This window comes from Leptopilina heterotoma, unplaced genomic scaffold (genome assembly GCF_015476425.1).
Source record: "Leptopilina heterotoma isolate Lh14 unplaced genomic scaffold, ASM1547642v1 Lhet_14, whole genome shotgun sequence".
NCBI lineage: Eukaryota > Metazoa > Arthropoda > Insecta > Hymenoptera > Figitidae > Leptopilina > Leptopilina heterotoma.
In genome coordinates this window covers 1038876-1060181 of record NW_025110859.1, presented here as the reverse complement: position 1 = coordinate 1060181, position 21306 = coordinate 1038876, and the positions used below count along the sequence as shown (strand labels likewise).

Genomic DNA, 21306 nt, shown 5'->3' with positions numbered 1-21306 from the left:
TCTTTAAATCTAAATCTAAAACTAAAATTAAAATTGAAACTAAATTTGAATCTGAATCTAAATCAAATTCGAAATCAAAATTATTTGAATTTAAAATAAGAAAATGTTTTCTAATCGCAAGGGAGTGAAATAAAAGTCGAGAATATTTAACAAATTTTTTCTTCCAGAGAATATTTTTAATCACAGGCAAAAAAGAAAATGTTTTTTTTTGATAAATTTCTCATTATGTTTATCAAAAGAGCCACGTTCATGACTGGAATATTTTTTTGCGATTCATATCTGGAAAAGAATGGGTTTAGGTAAGATTGTTTATTTGTAAATACTTTGAAGAAGAAACTAAAATTGTTTCTATTTATTTTTTTTTGAAAAAGAAAATTAAGGAGAGATATAAAAAGACTTAGATTGCTGATTCAGTGCCAAAGATGATTTAAAATTACCTTTGATTTATGATTCGTGTTCTGTAGGATAAATTGCAAAGATTCACGATGAGATCCTTGAGCGAATGTGTGGGAGCTGAAGAGGGCGTGTTCCTTTCCTTGGAAAAAAATCTAACAGTAGGTGAAGTGCACCCATATAAGTTATGACTCCGAGATGCAAAGTTCAAAAGAACTTTCTGTAAGTTTTTCTTTATTTTTTTCACTTTCATAAACTAATTTTACGAGACTCTCAATGGTCATCAATTTTTATAAATTTGCAAATTGAAGTTTCGAAAACAAAAACAAGTCTTTATTTTTCACTTTTAGACATTAATTTTACGAGAGTCGATAATTTTCAATTTTCTTAAATTTACAAATTTGAGTTTAAAAAAAAAAAACGAAAAATACTTTACTTTTTTCACTTTCAGAAACTAATTTTCCGAGACTCGGATAAACTTTAATTTCTATAAATTTTCAATTTTTGTTTTTAATTTGTGATTCAAAACCAAATAGATTCAAATATTGAAAGAAATTTAAAACATTTAGTTTAAAGATTTAATAGAAGTTATTAATATTAATTATTTAATATTTAATTAAAATTAAATTACTTTTCTAAAAGTTTGGAAATTTCTTTCCCAATTTGAATGTTAGTTATATTTTAAGAAACTTTTGTTTTTCCTAAAATTTTTATATTTTTATTAATAAGAAGAAAAGAAGAAAATATGTCTTCTTTTTTTTATTTTTATTAATAGAAATCTATTTTTAAAATCTACCGTTATTTCTCCCTAGAATGAATGGAAATTTTGAATTTAAAATTCACAGTTCATTCACCTAGACCTAGACAAATGTGTTGTCCTTTTGTGCAGAAAAGCGTGAGCGTTGAATTGCAAAGAAAAGAAGAGAAGGGCAGAGCATAAACATAAATTCGTATCAATATTAAGTCGCATGAACCATTAATTTCCTGAAACTAAAATCTAAATGAAGTTCACTTTAAAAAAAAAAATTTTTGCGTGAAAACGCAGATTGCTCAAGGAGACTGGTTGAAAACCTTGAAAGCTATTTCTTTTTCTCTTTCCCATAAAGTAAACGTTATTGCACGAGAACATTAAATTTCGTGACAAATTATTAATTCGTTTAATAAAATTAGAAAGGAAATTTTTTTTATTTTATTTTTTGTTTTCTTTATCGAAAAAAATACTGTCACGCATTTTCATATAGAAAATGTATGTACATAAAATCCTAGCAATATTGGAATTACAGAATTGTCCAATAGGAGATAAATTTTCTAAAATAAGTGGCTTACTAATTTTTGTATTTTATACGATCGCAAATATAAGGAAAAAAATATATATTTGTATACAATACATGTGTGTATATTTATATATATATATATATATATATATATATGTATGTTAATCGGAATAAACAGGAGAGAACGAACGAGTGAAGGGACGGGAAACAAAAGAGAAGTACATCGCCAAGGTAATCTACTTTAACTTCGTTTCCAGTCTAATGCATTGCAGAAGGAATATTTTCTACGTCTTCTCTTGGTTTCGTTCTCGTTGATCCTCACCACGACCGGGTCATTACCACCCTTTGTGTATATTGGGCCTCGACTTTTCATGAAAAATCATATGTCAAGGTGTTTTTTCCGCAACGCTTTTAACCCAAGGTTTTTATTTTCACTTTTTACACATTTCAATTTTCCATTTCTTCTTTTAATGCCGAAGAAGAAAAAGAAAAAGTTGTAATTTATTTTTTTATTATTATTATTATTATTATTATTATTATTATTACTAGGTACTTTCACTGTTAATCATGTGAGAATAATTATTACATTAGTCTTCCTTAATTGCCTACTTAATCTTGATTGCACTTTTATTTATTTTTCACTTTTTTATTTTCTTTTTAATTCTTATTTATTTCAGACTCATTCATTTTTGTTTTATTTATTTTTTTGAGTCTCTATTTTTATTTCCTTTATTATTCTTATTTTATTTTCTTTATTTTGATTATCTCTATTTTCTTAATTTTAATTTTATTTATTTTTTAATATTTCGTCTCTTTATAATTATTAATTATAATTGTTTACTTTTTCTTATCCGGTACAAGAAGAAATTCTAATTGATATTTTTTCCCGCATGTAGAAGACAAAAATGTATTTTTCTCTCAGGTAGAATCAATTTTTATTTTTGACTTTGCAAATTTTTGAAAAAACATAAACAATGAAAGAGATTTGAAGAATATCATTAAAAAATGAATGTGGAAAAATTTATTATCTCCGGGGGAAAAAAATATTCTTTTTCTAAAAATAATTTTTTCAATTAGCATTTTTTTTAAACAGGGTTGCCACAGGTCAGGGAAATCAGGGAAAAGTCAGGGATTTTTATTAAAAGTACTGTAAAAAATATTAAATTTTTAGAATTCATAAGAAAATTCTGAATTTTGATGTCTTTTTTGTTTTCGTCATAAACTGTCTATATTAATTGAATTTCAAAAGAGTTGCTTATACAAATTTTATAAATAAATGAACTTCAAAATGTTTTAATTTTAAATTTTATAAAATTTCAATTTTTATGAATTTAATTAAAAGTTTTAATGAACTTAGATTTTTGAAAAACTTTAATAATTTAAATTCTTCTTAAATTAAAAATTATTAATTATAGGTTATAAAATTAATCTCCCAAATTCATTTATTTTTAAAAATTTTTATAAATTTTTTGGCAACAATTATTTTCAAAAAAGTGATAAAATTCTTCGCAGAAATTCAATTATGTTCAAAAATTTTTAGAAATTGTGAAAATTTCAATTCCTATCTTTATAAATAATAAAGTTCTTCCGCGAAATTCAATTTTATTTTCAAAAATCTTAATAAAATTCTTGTCAAAATTTCAATTATTTTCAAATGTGAGAAAATTCTTCGCAGAAATTTAATTATGTTCAAAATTTTTTTTAAATTCTAGTAAAAATTGCAATTATCTTTATAAATAATGAAATTCTTCTCCGAAATTTAATTACTTTCAAAAATCTTAATAAAATTCTTGGAAAAATATTAATTATTTAAAAAAAAAATTCTATGTAAACATTTAATTATTTTCACAAATAATAAAAAATTCACTGAATTATTAACAATTTTTTTTATAAATTCCTTCGCAATAATTTAGTTATTTTCATAAATAATAAACAATTTTTTATTAAAAGATGTCGAAGGAATTCAATTATTTAGAAATTTGTTCATAAAATTGTTTATGAGAATTCAATTCTATTTAATAAATTATTTATTCTTGTATTTAAATAATTTCATTCTCGAAAAATTTTCTAATAAAAATTGATTTAAAAATGAATTTTAGATAATAAAACTAAATATTGAAAGCATTAGCATGAATTTTTAGAAATAATTTGAAGTTTGAAAAGGTTTCAAATTAAAACCTTTGAAAATCAGGATTTTTCATACTTTTAACTAACAATTCTGTAGAATTAATTTTTTTGAAAAAGATTAATTCAAGTTTTGTTGAAATTATTTCGAGTTTTTATTTTCTAATATATATTTAACCCTTAAAGCGCACACTTCCTAAACTTAAGAAATCATATTTAATAATAACTTTATTAGAACGAAAAGTGAGCCTGATAAGGACACATGTTCAATTTTTACGAATTCAAACAAAGATATTAGAATATGGTAAATTGTAAATAAATGGATTTGAAAATTCTCAAGGAACTTTTTCAAAAATTATTAAAAATAATTGATTTAAAAAAGAATTTTAGTTAAAAATTCTAAAAAATAATAATTAAATTAAAATGATGATTTTTCATGTTTCACATTAATATTCTTGTAAGTTGTTGAATTTCAAAAGGGTTTGAATTTGAAATTTTTGAAAATCTTAAGTCCTATGGAAAAATAATAATGATTAAATATTTATTTAAAAAAGAAGTTATTGCTGTTTTCGAATAATTTCACAATTAAAGAAATTCATAAATAAATGTAATAAGAACATTTCTTTGAGTATCTAACAATTTTTAGAGTGAATCAGAATATTTTTTAGGGTCAGGGAAAAAGTGAAAATTTCGTCTGGAAATCAGAAGGAAAAAGAATTAAATTTTTGTGGCAACCCTGATTTTGTAAATTAATTTTTTATATTAACTCGTATATTAATTATTGTAAATCGAAGTTTTCAGGTACGAGGACAAAAAGCAACGATTTGCGGAACAGATCAAGAAAATAGAGCCGATTCTTTTTTTGGTTACAACAATAAGCTTCAGATGCGAGAGAGAGAGAGAGAGAAAGAGAGAAAGAGAGTTTGAAGATGCCGCACAAGATGAGATGATGATGATGATGATGGGAGTGTGATTATGACATGCGACAATGAGAGTAGGTTTTTTTTTCCTCGTCATTTTGATCTTCTCCCACCTTGTTTGATAGAATGAATATAATGTTAAAGCTGGTAGCTGAGGAACCTCGACGGCCTCGGCATGCCAACTCCTTACGCGAAGCCGGAGAACGCGCCGCACTCGCCGAGTCGAGTGAAAGTGGCATTTTGCTTTCTACCTCTCGAGGTTCCTTCAGCCTGCCAGTGACAAACGGAATGTTGTGTTGGCGTGTCCACTAAAAATGTTCGTTTTATATTTAATTATTTGTCCCGCGTTTTACAATTCTCATTTTCTGTTTTCAAAATAGTTTTTTTAAAAAAGAAGAAGAAGAAGAAGAAACGAAAGAAAGGGAGAGAAAGAAATTAAATCTTCCTTTCTTAAATGGACCAACGAAAATGCGCGAGTGACATTGTGATGATTTTGTGGATTGCTACCTAATCGGACCTGTCCAAAAGGCGCAAAAACATGCACGAGAGGAGACAACCTTCGGGACATCCGGATGTTTCGACTCGCAATCTTCTTTTCTTCATGGTCCTGATTTCTTCCCTTTTGGTACAAACTCATCAGCAACTATCACGTCCAGGTACAAGCAATCCATACGCTATTGAAAGAATATTGTCGCCGAGCATTCAAATCACCGACAACTGTCACTTTCCACTCTTTATATTGAAGCCAACAAAAAATTCGACCTCTAGAAATTTTTTTTCTTACCAACAATTAAAATGTCTACATTTCAATATCAAAATTAAATTAAAATATAGAATTAATAAGTTCAATATTTAAATACAGATTTAATAAATTCTAGGTACATTCGATTTCAATTGAATTTTTCATTTTCATTTAGTAATAATTGAAATTGGTTATTATAAATATTTCCGAATTATTTCAACTATTTTATTATAGTTCCAATTGAGAAAATATTTATAAAATAATTAATGTTCCATCTAAATTATAATTAAATATTGAATAATTGTTTCAATTTCTAATTACATTCTAAATTCGACGAAATAAAGAAATAAGAACGTTATTTCATAATTGAAAGTTGAATTCAATAGTAGAACTTGATTGCAATGAAATTTAATCTCTTCAATTTATGAATTCATTTTCAAATTAATCAGAATTATTTTATATAATTACTAATTAATTATCAATTAATAATAATTAGAATTATTGTTTATTAATAATTTCTATTGAAATTACTATTTATTAATAACTACTATTAGAATTATTGTTTATTAACATTAACCATAAATAATTAATTTAAACAAATAAAAAGAAATGTAGGTATTTTTATACAAAACTTTAAAAAACTAACTTATTAATCACTATTAATTTCTTGTGCAAAAAAATCATATATTAAAAGGATTAAATATTTATAAAAGTTTCATTACATGCAAAATTCAATTAAACGCAAAGGGCTTGGAATTAATGATTTATAATTAATTATTGTAAATACTTCGTTTGGTTAAAAGCCGCTGTCAAGAACAACATTCCTTGAGCACAATCAAGAAAGATTCAATTAAAAAGCCAAAGATATATTCATTATTTTCTCAAACTTTATGATGTAAGGTCATGGTCTTGCTTATCAAGGAATTTCCCATTTATTCACTTTTCCGAATGATGGTAACAATTAAAAAAAATTTAATTTATTCACATTCTATTGCTTTCATTTTTGCAAAACAAAAGTTGTTCTTTTTTTAATAATAATCTAATTTTTGCTGATTATTTTTATTACTATTATTATTTGTATTGTTACTATTATCATTCTTATTAAAATTATTATTACCATTTTTATTATTACTATTATAATTATTAATTAGGTTTGTATAATAAAAAAATCAGTTTTAACGAAAAGCAAATATTATTTTTTTCCAACGAAAAAATCGGCTTAACAAAAAGCAAATATTTTTTTTAATACAAAAATCAGTTTTATATAAAAGAAAATATTATTTAACATTAATAATTTTCTCGCAATCGTCTTATTGGAATTTATAATATTCAAGAAGCAATTAATTAACAAATTAATGAATATTTCAAACATCTTTCAGAATTTATGAAATAAAAAGCATGATGAAATTATGTTACTCAAGTAAATAAATAAATGAAAATGTATTTTTCATTCGTTCATAAACAATTAGAAATTGATTCTAATTATTTATTGCGGTAGAAAATTATTTTTAAAAAAATATCCAATTGATTTCTCTGTCAAGTATGCGGAAAGGCATTTACAGTTTCAATGTGAAACACTTTTTATTTGCTTTTCAATTTCATTATGAATTATGTATATATAATATTTATTTATTTAATCAGTACATAACATTTCACTGATGACAGTTGTTTTTTTATCACAATTTTTAAAATTAAAAGAAGAAAAGAAAAAATAATAATATTATTATTCGTAAACGAGGAGCACAATGTGCCTTTTATGAATGGCTTGATTAGGTAATTCTTCTCAAAGAAATGAAAAGTTGTTATAGGGAGTGACTTAATGAGAATTCTCAACCTTTCCATAATTATTTACAATTATCCTAGAGGAGAAAAACTTTTATTTAATATTGCGAAACACAATTCCTTATTTTGAAAAAATATAGAAAATGAAAATATTGAAAAAAGAAAAGAAAAGGAAAGAAAAACATTTGCTTTTGTGCAAATTAATTGAAATTATTATTCGCAATAATAAATCAATTTCTTAGGTTAATAAATTAATAATAATAACAAAAAATAATAATTTATAAAAGAATAAGTTTTTGGCTTTTAATTTAATAATTTGAAAAAGATTTTTGGCAAAAAAAAAAAAAATAATAATAATAATAACAAAATAATTAATTAGAAATTAAATAATTAAGTTCAAAATAATAAAAATAAAAACGAAAGAATAATAATTATTTATTTATTTAGAAACATAACGGGACAGCTCCTTTCGTACATTAAGTACTCCTAATTATTAATAATAAAAATATCAACAATATTTTAAACGCTAATTATTAGATTCGATAATTTAAAAATAAAATGAACAAAATGTTGCAAAATTATTCATCGATTTTTTTTCAACACGAATTTTTGTCACAACGGGAATTTTCTGGGTTTGAGTCATAAAGAAAAAAATTTATCTCATGTTTCACGTTACCAAAAAGTATGTATGTATTTATTTCTTGTAACCACAACCGGTTCTTATTTTTGGACTTCAATTTGTTTTGCAAGTATTACGCTTCCTCTTTTTAATATCACGCAATCGAAATAATCCACAAACTCCGTAGCCTTGTTACACATTGAATGTCTGCTTCCGATTTTTTTTCTCTCTTCTCCTGTTTTTTTTGTTTTTTTTTGTAATCGTTCCCAATTAATTTGAAGCATGGAATAAATAATTCTTCCTTCCTTTCATTTTTCCTGCTATGGAGTAAAGAGCGAAAGAAAAAAAAGAAATTCCGTTCCGTTATATTTTCTTTAATATTCCATCAGAGCAATAACTATTTTTCTTCGTGATTATATTGTTAATTAATTCGGTCAGGCTCGCTAAGTCTCAAGAATGCGTCCTACACTATTTTTTATTCTTTCCTAGCTGAGAAATAAAAATTTCGAAATCAAGTCTTTGTTTTCCATTGTTCTGCTTTAGTTATGAATTTTGCAAATAATAATTATTACATAAAAAAAAATTATTGTGTAGGTGAAATTATACAATTTTTTTCCTTTGAAATTTAATTATTCTATCTTCAATATTACTTTAAATTCAATTATTTCAATTTTATTTTAATTTCATTTATTCTAATTTTATCAATTTTATTAATTTTCATTTTATTTATTTTTATTTCCCATATGTGAATTTTTCATTCATGATTTTGGAAGAGAATTTTCACTTTTGTCGAAAGAATTTTGCTTTTTTTGAAAGTCGGTTTTCGAATTTTTTTTTAGTGATTTTACAGAAATAAAAAAATGTTATTTCTCTGAATATTTAAATAAATTACCATTTAATAAGTTAATTAATTAATTCTACAATTTTATGACTTATTAAAATTTGTAAATATCTTCTTTACTCAAAAAATTCTTGCTCGCGTGAAAGTGTAAAAAAGCAGTTTAAAGTTAAATCTCCAACACTTTTTTATGATCTAATAAAAAAAATTATACTTTCCTCAGTTCGAAAACATCAAAACAGTGAATCACACGTTCGTTATTTCTCCTTTTTCTAATTTCAATGGACAAAAAATAAACATACTCTTAAAGTTTCCTGAACTTTGTTTTGTTATTCTTTTTTTCTTCTCTTTTTCCCCTTTTTCTTTTAACGAAAAAGTAAATGACAAAGTTTGTAGAAGAACCGGAATTCAGATCCTTCTGCATTCTTGGATGCAAACGTAATTTTTTTTCTCATCCCTTGTTTCTTTATCTCGTTCCGAAATTTAAATCCTAAAATTAGAAGTGCATATCTCGAGTAGGTATACAAAATCGAAACATATAAATATCCAGCAAGTTCCTAAATTCTTTCCCAATCGTGAACGAAAATTGATAAAGACCAACCCGAGAGAATTATTTTCAATTTTTTTCCAATCATATTTTTTTGTTAAAACAAAACAAATTTACAAAGACAAATTTAGTTTCAGATTCTTTTTTATCTATTTTGAAAAGCGAAATAAGTATTTCTTTGTTAGAAAAAAAACTACGAGACAAATTTAGTTTAAGACTCCTTATGTATTTAAAATTATTATCAAATAATAATAAAAATTAAATAATAATAATAGTAAAAATTAATAAAATAATAACAATAATAATAATAATAATACTAATAATTTCGGAGAATTCGAATTTTTTGATGGCTTATGAATATAACTAAAACTTTTTTGAATAATTTAATTCAATGAGAATTTAAAAAATAATTATTCGGAAACCATTTTCCATAGTTGAATGTCCTATAAAATTATTCAGGAGTAATATATAATTATTTTAGTAAATAATACATATTTGTAAAATAATTTAATATTATTTTTTTAATAATATACAGTTGTAAATAATTTTGCATTATTTGTATATAATTCTATAGTTATGAATAATTTTGTATTCTTTTTAAATAATTCTATAGTTGCAAATAATTTTCTATTATTAAAAAAAAAAAAATTAATACATAACTATTTTTCACCAAAATAGTAGATAACTATTATTTTAACAAAATAATATATCATTATTTTTTAAACAAAATAATATAATTTTATAAATTTCTAAATAGTTATGTATTTCTTTAATCAAATAATAGATAACAATTTTTTTAAACTAAATAATAGATCATTACTTTTTTAATCAATAATTTTGAATAATTTCTAAAAGAAAATTGAACGATCATTGTGAATAGAAATTTCATGAAGATTATAGTAAAAGTGAACTATATAATGTGCGATTATACCTATTTTATCGGAAATCAGTTCATCATCATTGAAAATAATAAAATTAGAAAATTTCCTACTCGTTTTCACTTCTTCAGTGAACTGAGAAATTACGCATTATAGAGAGAGAGAGCATATATTTAAAAACTTCCTGACTTGTAAACCAACTTCATTGACTTTAATAGCGGCTATAAAAACAAGATCGACTTATGTCAATTAGTTCATCATCATAATTTTTCATTGCAATTGACTGTTTGGAGAAAAAAATACTTTCTTTCAATTTGCATATTATAGATTCGCGTCAAAATAATTACATGCATATGGAGTGAAATTCATCCTCAGACAATATTTTCTTTGTCTATATACTCATTTTCCTCTCTAAATTTAATTTTAATTTTCTTTCTTTTCTAATTTTTTTTAAATCTAATTTTTTATTTTCTTTTATTTTTTTCTAATTTTTTTTACTTATTTTTTAATTTTATTTTTTTACAAAAAAAATAAGTTTTTTGTACAAAAACTAACAGTTTACAAACACGAAATTTTAGTGAACAAATTTTTTTCACCTCTCAAAGTTGTAACTTGTAAGCAGGACACTTTAAATCCAGTTTTCGATTTTATCTAAATTTATAATTACGCAAGTAATTTAAAATTATGAAAGTACGAAACGAGTATCAATTTTTAATCATTTATTTTTTAAATCAAAGGCGATTTTTTCCTCCCTCTTCTTTAAATAACACGCAAACCTAGTTTTCGAGTTCATTAAATATCAGTAATTGCGCTTAAAATGCGCTTAAAATGTTAAACAACTATTTGAGAGGAAAGAGTAGATGCATGCTCCATTTTTGTGATGCTCCATTAAGTTTAGAATTGAAAAAAATGCCAGCGCTACACAATTGTTTACAATTACACTCTAACGAGTCTATTATTATTGTAATAAACTCGTAAATCACAATATTGAAGAAATCCAACTTGATTATTCTCATTTTTTTTAAGAAAAGTAACAATTACTAGGCACGCATTCCTTTTTTTCCCTCTAGTTTTTCTTCTTTTTTGCAAACGAAAAAAAGAAAATATTACAAGATGTTATTATAGTCTGTGGAGTTATGAAATATTTCATCATTATTGCCTCCTTTTGCATACCGCGAGCTGATTCTGTGATTCTGTTTCAGACGTGAAAGGCGGCTCCTTACCACAAGGAACAATGGCTTTCGTCAAAGTTCATTGTTTCGAATAAAGAGCGATTACGAAAATGATGATCGATGCCAGTCGTTCTTTTTCTAAAAAAAGCTATTTATTTTGCATTCAATAGCTGTGAAATTAGCGCTCATCCGAAATTCATTCTCTTCCCATTATCATTATCTCTCTGACCCTCAAAAAAATCGCACTAACTGGGTCAAAGGCGTTCCTTGAGTCTAATTTCTTCTTAATTTACTGTTGTAAATTTCAATCTTTAATTGAATAATTTGTTCAATTTATTTATTATTTTTTATTATTTAATAAAAATACCATTTTATTTTTTTACTCATACAATGAGAAAGTAAATTTTATTCACTATTATTTCGAATCAGTATTTAATTTTGAATGGCAATCTTTTTCGATTTTTCCAGAATCGTCTCGTGATTTTTGAATATTTTCCACTTGACTGTTTAATAATACAATCGTTTTAAAATCTGTGCCAGTTTTCTGACGGGAGAGAAATATTGCGACATTTTTTGTTGCAATAGATCGCTGCCGCGCGAGAAAACCATAAGTTGGAAATATTGTCGGGGCTGAACAGTGAAAAAAAATAAAATGTATTTCGCAATTATTTCTGCGCCAGAACAATCCCAATCGTCGTTCTAAGATCATGATTATTTAATTACAATTAGCGTTAATAAACTTGTTATCCTGCTTTGATGACCTCGTCACTTCTCGATTGTAAATTTTCGCATTTACAGTCAATGACCTCCCTCTGAGATCTTTTTTTCAATTCATAAAACAATTTCAAAACGAAAAAAGAAATTTTCTATTCGTAGTTTTTAGCAGTTACATTTTAATTTTAATTAAATTATTTTCTAATAAGAAGGCCGAAATAAATTTGCCGTTTTATCAAAAAATGAAAAACGGTTTCAACAATTATGCAAATGTTCTAATTAAATTTTCTTCAGTTTTAGATTCGAGGCAATCTTGGATACAAATTCCATATTATCCGACGAATTCCGTTTATGGACTGCGACAACAGCAACAGCAACAGCAACAGCAGCAGCAACAACAACAACTGGCTCCAATTTCCGGTAACGGAGCAACAGGTTCATCGCTATCAGCATTATCATTGTTTCGTGAGAACAATGTCAGAGTTCCGTCGCAGCCAAAAGTAATCAGCCATGAAGTGAACGATGAGGAATATGTCGATGAAGATTACGAGGGTGATCTTGAATCTGAACAGGATCCCAGAAGCTCTCGAGTTCATCACGACTATGAGAATCTTCCCGTGAAAGATGTATTAAATCACACCGCCAATCTACAGACCATTAATAAAAATGCAAACAGTAAAAATAATTCCTCTCATCAGGCAAATCAACACGAAGATCCCGCTTCAGCTCAATACGACTCCTATTATTACTACGATGATTACGAAAATGATACACATTCAGCCGATGGTAATTTTCTCATTAATTTTATATTTTTCCATTTTTTCTATTTTTTTCTATTTCAGTTTATTTTTTATTTCTTTCATTCTATTTTTTATTTCTATAATTTAAAAACGAAAAAATATTTTAACAATGAAATATTATAAAGATATTAGTGATATTTAATTAACTAATTAACATTTGAATTGCTTTGACAATTAGGCGGTATTTTCGATTAACGACAAGCTGAATGGAAAATCAACCAGACTTTCTAAAAAAAGCCCCCCGGGGAAAGTTTGAGATTTTTAATCTTGACATTTCGATTAAGATAGCACCTTAAAGTTTCATAGTTCACTTTTATAATTCATGATTACTGGTTCTATATTCTATATTTTTCAGTACACATTTTCCATTACATTTTTTTTTCACTTTCTCTGATGTCTGCTTTTCACTGTGAAATTATTTTCTACACACTCTATCGAGTAAAAGAGGAAAACTTTTAAAACTTTCTCTAAAACTAGGTCGTAAAATGGATATACATATATATAAGGAACTGGAAATTATTTCAACTACTTCCGTTTCTTGAGTGTGTAATTGTAAAAAAAAATATTGTCACATATTCGCAATGGAAAAAAATGGAATTTTTTATTGGGAAATGTAATACACTTGTCGTAATTTTTTTTTTTTCAATAAAAATAGTAAGTTGTCGATGATAAATTTGAAAAGTAGTGCAAACAAGTTTTATTCTCATGATACACGTTCACTTGATGTTGAGAATACTTTTGTATTTTTGTGGGTGGATGCTTTTAAAACGACCGAAATTATCGTTGCGTCATTTTTAACGGAGCGGACTTTTACTTTCCCTCGCTTTTGCTCTAGTTATTCTATTGATGTCGAGTCACGGGACTTTAAATTATTCTCTCCAGAGAGAGAGAAAGATTAGAACCTTGAGGACAATCTGATATTACTCTTTTCTTTCATCTAACAATTGAATTTCTCTCTTTTGATTTGTTTCCTATTGTTCAATTCAATTTTATTCAGTTTTTACTTTCAAGTCAAAATTTATTTCTATAGTGAAATTGAAGCTCGAGTTGCAATATAAATCTAATTCCAAAAAAATAATTTCCTTTTTTGATATTTTTGTTTCTATTTCTTCAAATTCTTTTCTTATTATTTTTATTTGTATTATTTTTAATTGAATTATTTTTATTTGCATTGTTTTCATTTGTATTATTTCTATTAGCGTTATTTTTATTTACTCGAATGATAACTCGAACTGAATAAAATTAAAAAGCGTGTTCGTAAAACTGGAAATTGTCTCGTGTGAAGTATGATGAAATGAAAAAATTCAGTTACCGATAGGTCAACGAGTTTTCATTCAAATTTAAATGTCAGAAGTAGTGACGTAAATTTTCTTACACAATGAATACTCAGAGAAAAATTAAAAAAACATTCCCGAATTACTAACGAAATTATTTTAACCTTGTTTAAATCAATAACAATAGAAATAATCAAATTAATACAAAAATTGAAATTGATTTTCTATTTTCAGCTAGTGTCGACTATCCCGATCCCTCGGCAATCGACGAGAAACTTCAATTACCAGGAGAGGAAAAACACAGTTTACAAGAATCAAGTAAAAACGATTCCAAGGCCATAAGTGTAGAAATAAAATCTAAAAATGAGTCCAAACCGGAAGACGAAAAGGTGGAAAAAAGTTCTCAATTATCTTTGGATACTTTCGATTCTCAAGTTTCGAAAAATAATTCTTCCTCGAGTCAAATCGGAGAGTCGAATTTGGAGAGTTCTGAAAGAGAATATGACGAAGAAGACTATTTAGATACTGATTCTCATGAGAGTGATGTTGATGATTCCCTACCGAAAGGACCAGAGGTCGTAACGAAAGAACCCGAAAATGAAGAATCATCTTCATCCAAATCGATTTTAATTGGAGAAGCTGTCGTTTCTGTGGTGACGACAAAAAGTGTGGTGAACGGTACATTTTCAGTGCCAGTAACCTCATCGCCATTGATAACCGAGCAAATTTCCTCACCACCAACATCGCCGAACTCACTTCTATCCACGACAGAAAGTTCATCATCACTATCATCGTCATCGTCATCGTCGTCGTCCTCAAAATCAATCGAAATCACCACTGAAGATTCATCCCGAATTCTCGCCTCAGTTCAAACTAGTCGCAGTATTTCCGGCGCTCGATTCCTTCCCTTCCCCGTCATTGATCGTGTCGAGCAATTCGATCAAAGCAAGGAGGAAGCCACCAGTAAAAAAGTCACATCCTCCGAATCGACCGAGAGCATAATTGACAAACTCGATCGGGTTCAATCGGAATTATCAAACGGTTTTCTCGCCGGCGGTTTTCGCAATGCCGGCAATACTCTGCAAATGGATGAGCCCGTGGATGATCAATCAAATCAAAAGCGCTACTCAACGATAAAACCACCGGGTAAATTTGTTCCCCGAAGGTACAGCGATAAGAGATTCTCCACTACGAGTGTCACTACTCCCACCACGACGACTTCCACAACTCCCACGACAACGACCATCAAATCCACCACATCAAAGACGAGCACATCGAGATTCAAATATCAAACCACTCTCGATGATTTGGAGGGTTTGTTGCCGAAAAACTATCCCAAGAGCAGTCTCAGGAGGCAATTTCCAAAGAGCACTGCTACCACGATTCCAGTCACCGAGGCGACAACCGCAAGAAGTACAACTCCTTCCAAGAGTGCCACAATTCTCGAGGACATAGGCGCCTTTTTACCACCAGGTAATTATTATCACTATTCCAGCTAAAACCTACTATTTACTGCTCCTTTTTTAAAATTTCTGACATTAAAAGCTACTTTTTCATATTTTTTAAAATTTGCAACTACTTTAAATTCGCTAATAGTTTGGATAAAAAATTATTTTCAAAAATTCAAAATAATATTCTTACAAACATTTCAAAATATTTTCAATCAAAAATTCTTTCAAATGATTCAATAATATTAAAAAAAAATTTCAAAATTCAATATTTTCAATATCGATTATTTTAATAGAGAAAATACCCCAAAAGAATTCAATTATTTAGAATAAAAATTATAAAATTCTATTCAAACATATAATTATTCTCATAAATAATAAAATTTCACAGGAATTCAATTACAAAACACAATTTATTCTTCTCAGGAACTCAAATTATATTTAAAAATTTTAATAAAATTTGTTGCAAAAATTCAATTGCATTTATAAATAATAAAATTTCCACAGGAATTCAATTATTCAAAATTCAATTTTCATAAAATTTTTCGACAAAAATCAATTATTTATTTATTTATTTATTTAAGAATATAACGAGACATGCCCTTTCGTACGAAAGTACTCCTAAATCTAATATGAACAATAAATTTATTTTACTTAAATCTAGGTTGACACTTTATTGTATGTGAAAAATATCAGTTTCTATTAAGCATTATTTTTATAAATAATAAAATTCTTCTGAGGAATTCAATTATATTAAAAATTTTAATAAAATTTATTACAAAAATTCAATTATATTCATAAATAATAGAATTTTCACAAGAATTCAATTTCCATACAATTTTTCGAAAAAAATCCATTATTTAAAAAGATTTTTATTAAATTCTTCGCAAGAATCCAATTATTTTTATAAATAATAAAATTCTTCTCAGGAATTCAATTATTTTCACAACTAATAAAACTCATCGAAGGATTTTAATTATTTTTAATACAATTTTAAATAAATTCGTTGAAAAATACAATTATTCTCAAAAATTTTATTAAAATTCTTTAAAAGATTTCAATTAATTTCGAAAATTTCAATAAAATTCTTTGTAGAAATTTAACTACATATATAATTTCAAAAATTTATCGAAATTCAATTACTTTAAATTCTTTGAAAATTTTAATTGTTGTAAAACTGTAATAATATTAAAATTTTTATTTTGAAATTAAATTATTAGTTTTGAATAATTTTTTATTTAAAAGTTTCACCAAAAAAATGATTGAACTTTTGAATAATTACGGTTGTAATTTTTAGAAACAGTTAAATTTCAAGAAGACTGAAAAAAAGATTGAAATTATTTTAATAAATAGTTTAATTAGTTTTTTTAATACTTTTTGAAAATTAATTCTCGAGTACGAAGCCTACTATTCCAATCCCTATTATCATTTTTAATTATTCATTTTGAAAACTACAAAAATTCATCAAATTATTTTTAGGCTACAAATCAAAGGACACCGTAACAGAAAAAACCACTCCGGAATCAAAGAATTCCTCACTGGCAAATTCTCCATCAAAAGACAAATCAATCAGTTCAATTCAAGATTTATTTGCCAAGTCCGAAGTAGATATTTCAGCCTTTCTGCCGAAAAATTTCAAGGAGCAAAAGAATTCCACACAAGAAACGATAAATAAAAAACCACTTCAAGATTTATTCTTAAAATCTGTCGTCAATGTGTCGGCATTTGTACCCAAAGATTATAATAAATCAAAAGGGCAAAATACGACCAAGACGGAGCAAAAATTAGTGAATAATAATAATAATACGCTTCAAGATCTGTTTTCAAAATCAGAAGTGGACATTACTGCTTTCTTGCCAAAAGACTTTAATAAAAAAACTAATGGTACTGATAAAGTTGGAGATGAAAAGACTGTAAATTCTAATGCCACGCCAATTGCGACGACAATGAAGACTGGGGGAATTAAACTAGTCTTTCCAAGTAGACCTGGGGGACGGAAACCAAGTGCCAAAATAACGACACCTCAGACACCAAGAGGCGAGGGTCCAGCTGCTGCGCAGCCCAAGATTCAGAAAGGCTGGCCCACTAGGTAATTGTTTTCCTTTTCTATTCTACTTTCTACGTCTACTTTCTATTTCTAGAAAAATTGAAATCTGGAATGTAAAGTGACAACGAAAAATAAGAAAATAAATTAAACTAATTGAGAACTTTAATTAATTGTAGACAGTTTCTATTTAATCGACTCAATTCACTTTCGTTAGAGATCTTAAAATTGAAGAATTATTAGCAATTCTAATAAGACTGTTTTCTTTAATTTAAATTAAATTATTTTATAATTAGCAAAATATTAATTTTTGTGCAGAGCAACGACTGAATTCACTGGATGGCCAACGTCATCAACGACTCCAATTTCCATTGAGAAATTGTTGGAGGCCGCACGCACTGCAACTGCTTCATCTCTCAATATATCTCAGTTTCCCACAATAAGCGAAGTCTCGAGTACTTCGACGACAACCACAACAACAACAACAACAACAACGACACCAAAACCAACGACCCCGGGTATTTGCGACGATGAGTGTGAGGTTGCGGGTACAATTCGTATAATTGACAATGCCACTTGGGTTCCCGAGTTGCTTGATCGAAATACACGAGAATGGCAGGATCTTGCAAACAAGGTCGAACGAGAGGTGCGCTTTTTAAAGTATATTGTTGTCTTGTGGTTTTACTCTTTCGCTGTTATTATTTCACATTGTTTTCTTCTTCTTCTTCTTCTTCTTCTTTTCACCAGAATTTTCTCTTGTTTCAATTCACAATTTACTTCGGTTTTGAAATTGTTCTTTGAAAACGAAAATTCAAGTGTACTTCATCATTCTCATTATTAATATTATTTATTACTATTACCATTACTATTATTATTTTATTATTATTATTACAATTAATATTAAATTATTATTGTTAATTATAATAATTATTATTTTTATTTTTATAATAATAATAATGATGTTCCATTTATCAATAAATAATAGTATTAGTAATAATAATTGTTATTTGAAAGAGAACAATTCGTATGGTATTTAATATAGTTTAATTTCTTCACAGATGAATTTCGTTTTTGCAAAGTCTGCCGTTTTCAAAAAATGGTTCAAGAATATAAGAATCGATGCATTCAGGTAATGAATTTTTATCTTTTGAAAAATTTTATTAAAATTGTATTGAAAGTAAATGAATTCTTGCGATAAATTGTATTATTTATTGAAAATAACTGAAGATTTTTAAAATAATAGTTAATTGAATTTCATGAAGAATTACTTTCAAGTTTTGAAAATGATTAAAATGATCTTTAATGATTAATAATTAATTAATTAATAATCTTTAATGATCTTTAAAATAATTCTGAGAATTCCATTACAATATTTCTAAATACTTGAATTCAAGAAATTCAATTAAATACATTTCAAAAGGAACTGTATTAAAATAACGAATTTCTTTAAGATTTTTGAAAAAAAATGTTTTTAAAAAATTTTAATTGAAAATTAGGAAAATTAAATTAATTTCACGAAGAATTTCTTTCAACTTTTTTTAAGAATCGTGTTTGTTAATAATTAGGTATAATTAAAAAACTTTAATCTCATAAAACAATTTATCAAAACTTTAATAATAGTAATTGAATATATTATAGAAAAATTTATTTTTATTTATTTATTGAAAATATTTTAATTCCTGAGAATAATTTTTTATTTATAAAAAATTCAATTCTTCTGAAGAATTTTATTATTTAGGTACCTATATAAAAATAATTAAATCGTTTTGAAGAGTTTTATAAAAATTGTATTGAAAAATAATTTAATTTTCCAGATGAATTTTAATACTTATGAAAATAATTCAATTCTTGAGAAGAATTTAATTAAAATTTTTGAAAATAATTCAATTCTTGCGAGGAATTTTATTAAAATTTTTAAAAATAATAAACAATAATAATTGATTAGTTAATTAGCTAATAACTGAATTTTAAAAAAATTTTGATGCAAAGAAATAAGAATAAATTGAATATCGCGTTTCGTGCGTTATTGTAAAAATAATTTTGAATTCTATAATTTTATTAAAAATTACGTAATTTTTTTACTGTAATTTTATAAATTTTCATTTTATTAATCTTTAAAGATGAAAATTTTATGTAAAATAATTTTTTCTGCTTCTCAGCCCAGGAAGTATTCTCGTCGATTATTTTGTGGAATTGAATAATCTTCACGAAGGTGTTAATACTCAACAATTAAAAGTGATATTCCATGATTCATTGAGAACCTATAATAATCGATTTAACGAAACAAAAACGAAGGGTCCATTGAAAATGGGAATATTTACCATTGATCCCAAGTTTACTGACTTTGTTGGTAAGTTCCATGAAAATTAAATAAAAGAAAAATTTTGTCTTACTTCATTGAATCATTATTAAAAAAAAATTAAATTAATTCTCTCCAGTGATACCGAGGATAATGACTCCACATTCATCGGAACACGAAGAGAAATTAATTCCTCAATGGGCAATCGCTGTCATAATCATTGGAATCGGTGGATTACTCTTCATCATCGTTTTTGGAGTCTCTGTGGTAATTATCTAATAGTATATTTCGTAACGAGTGCGAGCAGTTGTCAATTTTTGAATGAGCACTTTTTTTGGAACAAACTGTAGGCGAAGTTTGTTCCAAAAAAAGTGCTCGTTCAAAAATTGGCAACTGCTAGCACTAGTTACGAACGATATTTTTCATTTTATTTTTGAGAACAAAAAAAACCAGTTTTTAAAACAGTAGTTTTCTCTATATTTTTCAATTTTTCTCTTGAAAACAAAAAAAAGTTTTTGAAATAGTATTTTTCGCAATATTTTTCAACCTTCCTTTCGAGAATTAAAAACAGTTTTATTTATGTTTAAAAACAGCAAATATCGTAAAACGAATGAATAAAATAAAATGAATGAAAAAATATAGGGAAAGAAAAAAGTACAAATTTAAATAAAGTTATTTTAAAGAATTGTTTTGCAAAATATTCAATTTACGAATGCTACTTACAGTTGGCAAATCGACACAGTGCGCCAAAATTAAAGCCCCCAGTGATGGCGATATTCGATGAGGAGGCAACGAAAAATGTAATTCAGGCGTCTCACGCTCCACCGATGCAAAGATCGAGCGATTATCACAAAGCGGACATTCACACAATGTGGAATGACCCGAGCACTGCTTGGAATGATAAATCCTTCGAGTCAAATTCAAACAAGGTATGTATGCACAAAACGTTGACTCCCAAAAATTTACTTAAAAAAAATTGCACTTCTTTTCTTTTTTTTTTGTTTTATCCAACATTCCTAAAGATGGTATGTCACTTATTTTATTATTCACTTGACGTTTCAGATTTTAGTTGACGGATCCATGATGGAGAATAAAAAATACAATATGTACGATAGTTGGCGATCTGAATGGAATGGATATTATTATAATCCATCACATTCGAGCAGTAAATACGGAGGATACGACAGCAGCATTAATTTATCTCGTCACCATCATAATCATCATCATAATCATCATCATCCGGACTATGACACAAATTTTTAACAAAAAGAAAAGAAAAAATTTGACTCAAATAAAGAAAACTTTGCAAAAAGTTCTTCTTGTGATTTTATACTTTTTTTATATTGTTAAATCGGATATTTATTTATTTTCCTTTTTTTCAAATTTTCTTCGAAATTCATTTTTTTTTATAATATATTAATCTCTGGTCTTTGTTAAT

At 26.3% G+C, this 21306-nt stretch overlaps 1 protein-coding gene across 1 annotated transcript; it reads left to right on the top strand.

The window, feature by feature from the left end:
* Positions 1-155: 155 nt before the first annotated feature.
* Positions 156-21183, top strand: LOC122497999 (flocculation protein FLO11). Its single transcript, XM_043605475.1, has 14 exons — positions 156-299; positions 465-615; positions 1846-2088; positions 4586-4785; positions 5092-5367; positions 12298-12789; positions 14312-15550; positions 17005-17614; positions 17888-18215; positions 18628-18698; positions 19729-19919; positions 20008-20135; positions 20594-20797; positions 20931-21183. Exons 5-14 carry the CDS (start codon positions 5250-5252, stop codon positions 21129-21131), a joined length of 3582 nt encoding a protein of 1193 aa, XP_043461410.1. The 5' UTR covers positions 156-299; positions 465-615; positions 1846-2088; positions 4586-4785; positions 5092-5249; the 3' UTR covers positions 21132-21183.
* The last annotated feature ends 123 nt before the right edge of the window (positions 21184-21306 follow it).